Below are 6,754 nucleotides of genomic sequence, written 5' to 3'. Positions count from 1 at the left end.
ATCCCTGTTCTCCCCCAACATCCAGCATGTGCCACCATGTCCCACTCCTAGTCCCCAGCTGGAGGAGCTGGGGCTGGTGAGAATCGCTCCCCTTGGTACACTTATTTCTAGACCTGTGATGTGGTTAAAGGCAGGCACTGCCCACCTTTCTCCAACAATCTCCAGGTCCAACACTGTTCACAGGTTGGGTCATGGCCAGGCAGAGTCCCACAGTGTCATCGGCATTGGCCAACCTTGGGTCTGCGGCTGCCACCTCTTGCTGGCCCTCTCCCTTGCAGCAGAGCATGGAGGGGCACTGCAAAGGCCAAGAAGCCCATGGGAGGAGAAGATCTGAATGTGTAGCAGTGGTCCAGGGCTGCTGGAGTAGAAGGCTACGGAGCTTGGGGCAGCAGCCTGCTGGGTGTAAAAATAAGCCCCAGCCGGAAGGCAAACACCAGCCCAGAGACCTCGCTGCAGGAGGTGGCAAGGTGGAGACCTACCTGTACAACGCGGAGGCTGCTCTCTTCAGCCCTTTAGGTCTGTTGGGTTTAGGTTCCCCGGCCATGTTGATATCTGCAATGAACGGACACGCAGCTGTGACGTGGCATGTCCACGCTCAGCGGCAGCTGTACCCGACCACGCAGCAAGGGAGGCTGTGCACAGCCCTGCCATCAGCAGAAACAAACTCCTCCACACCTCCCACCGCATTTCCACCCACTCTTAGCACGTCTGGGGCCCTGCTGGACCTCCACAAGAGGGCAAATATATTCTTGCACTTGGCCAGCCTCTTCCTTTTCCTTTACAAAGCTACTAACCATTTATTTTTGAAGTCAATGCCCTGCACATGGTCTAACCCACGCACACAAATTCAGGACAGTCTTCTCAGGCAAACTCGGTGCTGTTATGATAAGGCACGGACAATATATGAAACTGCTGCATGCTGCTAACAGCTAACAATTTATCCTTTGCTCCTTCTAGAACAGAAATGAATGCTAAGCAGGAGCCAGCCAGGCATCGCTGTGGACTGGGCTGCGTTAAAAGCTGCACGGGGTGCAGGCACACGCCTGTAGCTACTCCAGCTGATCTCAGAGGAGCATCTTCTACTGGGAGAGGTGAGAATAAGCTCTTCTAATCCACCGAGGAAATTTCTGTCCTCGGCCTTGGTGCTAAATATGGTTTTGGCGTGAGAATAAAGGGATACAGCCAATTTCATGGAGGCTGCTGAGAGCCTGGCAATCTAGCGCTGAGTGTGGCCCCATAACCACAGAAAGGTGAGCTCTTGGGAACATAAGGCCTCACCTCCTCTTTGTTTTTTGGCCCAGGAGTGAGCAAATTCCCCACTGGCTTCTCCAATCTGCCTTAAACTTTTTCTGTTCTTCAGGTCCTTTCTGTCTAAATAGGTATCAGGCCTCTGGGCATGCCAGATCTGAGCCAAGCAAGACAGGATTTCCTCAGGTAGACTAAAAGCACCGTTTGCACGGGCTGGACACGGGCTGTCCCACAGCATCAGGACAGGTCCTTGTGCTAAGCTGGTGGCATGAGTTACGGCCTTTAAGGTGCAGGTGGATTTGAAGGTCTTCACCTGGGGCTAAGGGTTTGTGAGTCTGTGCCTGCAGACCAGGGTATTTAAGTTCTCACCTCCTCAGGCCCTGCAGGGTATGCCATGAAACTCAGCAGGTTTTAAGCTTACTCATTGTTGCTTTTTTTCATGCTGCATGAAGGGACTTTATGGAGAAATGCGGACAGGCTGGTCCACTCACCATCCGAATAAAGAGCTTGCAAAGTGATCCAAAGTGAGCAGTCTGCTGACTTCATTATTAACCAAGAAAATAAACTTCAGGAGCGCAAGAAAACTGCAGCACTGCTGAAACATCCTGAGCAGGAGGAGTACAGGCTGCACATGTGTGGGACACAGCTCTGGAGGAGCACGGATATGCTCGCACTGCCCAAATGTCTTCCTCTGCAATTCCTCAGGCTGCCTTTTAGGGTCTAGCAGGAGACATCATCCCTACCAAAGCTGGAGCTTAGCCTATTTATAAGCTTGCATAATGAGTGTGGTATTAGGGTATTGCTCAGCCATTACATTGAATGTTCCTCTGGAGGCACATTCAGATCAGAGCATGTGTTTTCTTTGCTGCCTTTCACCCTCCATCCTCAGCTGCTAAGGGGAATGCAGAATTGCATGGAGCCTGAATGCCAGCAAGGACGGGCCTGGCCGTAGGACAGGTCCGGGTACAACTGCTGCCAGTGTGAACATTATGCATGAGGTTGCCTTTCAGAGCCTGCTTCTGAGGCAATGCTGTTTGCTGTGAAGGAAGAGAGGAATAAATTCTACCCTGGTGCATCCTAGAACACATCCCTGCTCAGCTCCAGTTCCCTTGTCATGAACCCTTTTTGCTGTCAGGATGCATCTTGCCAGCTGCCAGTCACTCTTCTTGCAAAATGGAGAGCTAATGACAGCACCATGCTGATAACGCCCTTCAAGGGAGACGCAATGAAAGCCCAGTGGTGGATAATGACAACAATTAGATCCATTTGCTGCTACACACTGCTAGAAATAGCACTGCAGAGCCTCATCGGTGCATGCAGACAGACTGGGAGATTTATACTTTCAACCTATAGTGGTGATGGGCTGTCACATCCCTCAGGATTCCCTTGATAGTGAACAAGGAGAGACAAGAGCTCAGCACGCACATCAGCCTGGACAGATTTTGCATCTGATTCCCATTCTGGCTCCCTCCTCTGCATCACTGAATCCATCTGCCCACCTCAAGGCAGTATCTATCCCTCCTGCTCATATCCAGGCACCCTTGACCACACTAAATGGGGAGGTTGTGCTTTGTCTAGCCAACACGGTATGGTCAGGTTGTGGTGTGGACCCAGCTTCTAGTGCAGAGCTGCCCCACTGGAACGGTATTCACCCTCCTGCAATGAATGGGGTGTCTGGGAGTCTCTGGAGAAACCACAGAGGTTCCAGGACCTGCCTGGCAGAGCAGTCCATGTCCCAGCATCGGATGGGCCACAGCCATGTTTTCAAACGCCTCTGTTTTGTGATGCATTCAGTATCTTGTTGATCAGTTAAAATGCAAGTTTGATTGTTTGCATATCTGGCAGCAAAGGAAGAAGAAAAAAGAAAAAAATGGAAGAAATGCTATTAGACCACTCAGCTTGAGCGCTGTCCTTAGCTGGGAGATGTGAGCTAGAAAGATGCTGCTTGCTTTGCTCATTGATTCCAGTATGTGCTGGGACATGTCACCTGCAAATCATCATTGGCTCTCGGGAGCAGATGGAGGGCTGAACCCTCCTGCCACCACTGGCAGGTGTAACTGTCCCACGGCAGCGCAGCCAGCTGTGCTGCTCGAGGGGCCAAGCAACACCGAGAGCTGGAGCCATTCACTGAAGGGCTCCTGCAAGGACTACCTTTTCTCTGATCCACCAGACTTGCAAGAGCCTCGGCGGATGCTGGGGGAGATAGGAGATCCTTACACTACATGCCCACGCCGAGGAGAGGCAGGCGCAGCACAGCACAGCACTACAGTGCTTTCCCGTTTCTTCAGCGATGGTGCAAATTCTGTTTGCCCTCTGAAGAGCCGAGGCAGGAATGGCAGCTCCACTCACACTGTGCCATGCAGGGCTGCTACAGCTGAGTCCCTGCAGCAAGTGCCTGCTGTGCAGGAGTGGCACTGGGTTCGGACAGGGACGCTGTCCTGCTGAGTGACCATCTGCTGGCACTGAGGACAGGTGGCCTTGCGCTATCAACAAGCTGCTGCCCCTGAGCAGGCTGAGGGTACTCTGCCCCTACATCAGACACGGCCTTGAGCCTCGCCACCCCACTGTGCCACGAGCTCCTGCCACAGCAACACAGCCATTTGCCCAACAGTCAAGGTTTGCAGCTCTTCCACAGGATCACATGGCTCCTCTGCTAAGTTACTGTCAGGGCAGAAAGCAGCCTACCTTCCTGCTGCCCACCTGGGAGGGAAGTTTTATCATCACCTCAGAGGACCCTCCCAAAACCCTGCCCATGAACAGAAGCAGGGACAGCCTCATCAGCAACGTCTCTGCCATGTCCCCTGCCTGTCCCATCCTGTCTTTCCTCTCCACATTCCTACATGGATATCACCTCCTCTTTTTTAGGGGGGGAACTTTCTACCTTGTTTTGTGCAAAGACATTTTCTAACCACATTGTTCAGCTCTTCTTCACCGCTGGATTCTCTGGAAAGGGGAGCATCCCTGTGTTTATACTGGTCCATGAACAGCAAAGGAAATAAGACTGGCCCAAGAAGGGAAGGCAGATAGAAGGGAGCTGAATTTGCGCCTTGTCCAGTACCTGTACAGGACCCCCAGCTATAATACAGTCCTTTTGTCTTGCTGGCATGCCAGACCTCTGGGACCAGCACTGAGGAGAGTAAGAGGTTCCTATGACGGTAAACCTTTAATCTGTCTCTTCAGTTATGTGGGCAAGTGTTGCCTGTCTCTTAACTGCGTTTCCTGTATCTGTCTGGAGCATCATGAGCTCCTTTGCTCCCCAAGGCCCTCTTTGTCACGTCTACGGGCTCTGCACATGTGGGCAATGCCTGGGCTGGAAGCAGCCCTGGCACACTGTGTTCTGCCTCGGTCTGCAGCTCCGCTCTCTGGACCGTAAGAGAACTGAAAAGAAGCTTCTGGTATCTGAATAAACCACAGATGGAAACAGCACACTATCTTAAAAATCAGATCTAGCATGCAACTTTTTATTTCAGACTGCTGTGCCAGAAGCAGGGTGGGAATGGGTTGCAAATCGCTTTCCTGGGTGCCCAATGACCACTGCCTACAGCAGGGTTGGAAATAACAATTTTTCATTAAAAATACTGTCTCCAGTTCCAATTCTCAGCTTAGAGCTGGTGACAAGAGCTTCTCAGCATGTGACACTTCAGAACAATCTGCAAAATAAGGATGCAGCTAGGAGCAGCTGGGTGGTTTTGTTTGTTATTTCTTATCACACAGCAGTGCACACAAGAAACTTCCATGTGGCTAGGGGGGAAGTTATCTCATTAAACATCAGCTGCCTAAAGTCAGTCTGAACTAGTCTGAGTTAGATTATCACTCCTCTTGACAGGCAAAGGGTAAGGCCTGGTCTAGAAAGGGAAACAGGAAGTGTCTTTTCCCACCCTTGTTCTTCCCCACCAGATCATGGACTAGGACATAGGGTTATTCACAACTGTGTTTTAACTTCTACAATCACAGCCTGTAAGATGAGTTTTTGGGCCACAGTGTCACAGCCTTGAGGGTACTAATATGCCTGAATGGCCATGACCAGCCTCACTTCTGATCCCTACCCACATGGGACCTGGGAGCCTTCAGCCCCTACCTGAGCAGAGTTGTAGGCGTGCTGCTCTCCAGCTCTGTCACAGCCATGCCGGTGCCTCGCCATGGACCTTGCTGATCCTCACCCATTGGCTGACTTGCCAGCCTGGCCCCAGACCTGCCCTGTCAGGACCTCCTCGGTCATCACTGGTTGTGTCTGACCAGCTTACCATCGTTGGACCTGGCCCTGATCTGCAGATTGATGTCCCAGTTTGACCTTGGACTGGCCATCCTTGACCATCCCCTAGGGAGCAACCAACCCAAGTTGCACCTGGACACCCGAAATGGCTGAAGAAACTACTTACCCAGCGTCTGGCCAGCAAGCACGCGCCCATTCTCACCCAGGACAGCAGCACGCGCGTGCCTCTCATTGGAGTACTGTACGAAGGCGTAGCCCTTGTGCACGGAGCAGCCCACCACTCGGCCGTACTTGGAGAAGATGGTCTCCACATCCGACTTCTTGACCACGGCTGTGTTGAGATTGCCAATGAAGACTCTGGAGTTGATGGACTTGGGGTCATTCTTGTTCGTGATGTTACTCGTCTGCACCTTCAATGACATCTTGAACACCTGAATGAACAGATGGGTAGTCAGAAAGGCATGCAAGGGAATTGCCGGAGTCTTACAAAAAGGGCTGGGGAATAAATCTCCCAGCAAGGCTGGAGTGAGGGAACCAGCTCCTCAGCTGGGGGGATCCCATCCCCCGAGAGCCCCTGTGTCTTGGGGAGGCGACTGTCATAGACAGTGCAAAACTCTTGCTGGAAACCTATTTATCAGGCTGACACTCTGGGTGGAAGCTGGTTGCTTTTGGGGGAGAAAGCAAGATTTAAATAGATTTTATATATAAGAAAAAGCTTTAATGCTATTATACCAAAGCTTTTGCCTCTCTATACTTAATCACAGTTCATTTTACTGCTCATTTTAAAGTAGCTGGCATTCAGCACCTTTGTTCATGCGCACTGTTCTGGACTTTGCCCTGCTGAGCACCTCCCAGCACAGGCCAGCTCTCAGCACGCACAGGGACAGCCTCATCCCCGCAGATCCGCACTTGCAGCTGGAAGAGGACTTGAGTTTTCTGGATGCAAACGAAGAGATTGAAGTGGTGAAGCAGCCCACGTGTGCCTATCTGGTATCTGCACTCTGCCTTTGTTCATGCGCACTGTTCTGGACTTTGCCCTGCTGAGCACCTCCCAGCACAGGCCAGCTCTCAGCACGCACAGGGACAGCCTCATCCCCGCAGATCCGCACTTGCAGCTGGAAGAGGACTTGAGTTTTCTGGATGCAAACGAAGAGATTGAAGTGGTGAAGCAGCCCACGTGTGCCTATCTGATATCTGCACTCTGCTGCCTGCCTGCACGTTTGCACTCCAGTCTCTGAGCTGAATTTTGTGCAACCAGGAGGTGTCACTGTTAGCTTGGGAATCGCTAAGCCA

The 6,754-nt window shown here is 51.8% G+C and overlaps 1 protein-coding gene across 1 annotated transcript in view; it reads right to left on the bottom strand.

Moving 5' to 3' along the window:
* RALYL (RALY RNA binding protein-like) overlaps window positions 1–5,883 on the bottom strand; it is a gene marked incomplete at its 3' end in the record, with an annotated part of 13,393 nt that extends 7,510 nt beyond the window's left edge. The window contains exons 1-2 of the mRNA XM_010150466.1: window positions 5,628–5,883; window positions 480–552 (exon numbers count right to left, since the gene is read on the bottom strand). Coding sequence (XP_010148768.1) covers window positions 480–552; window positions 5,628–5,883 — 329 coding nt within the window. The remainder of the gene's footprint in view (window positions 1–479; window positions 553–5,627) is intronic.
* Window positions 5,884–6,754: the final 871 nt, after the last annotated feature.

Source organism: Eurypyga helias, unplaced genomic scaffold (genome assembly GCF_000690775.1).
Source record: "Eurypyga helias isolate BGI_N326 unplaced genomic scaffold, ASM69077v1 scaffold4464, whole genome shotgun sequence".
NCBI lineage: Eukaryota > Metazoa > Chordata > Aves > Eurypygiformes > Eurypygidae > Eurypyga > Eurypyga helias.
The sequence above is the reverse complement of the archived record's forward strand: the minus strand, read 5'-3'. Positions and strand labels throughout refer to the sequence as shown.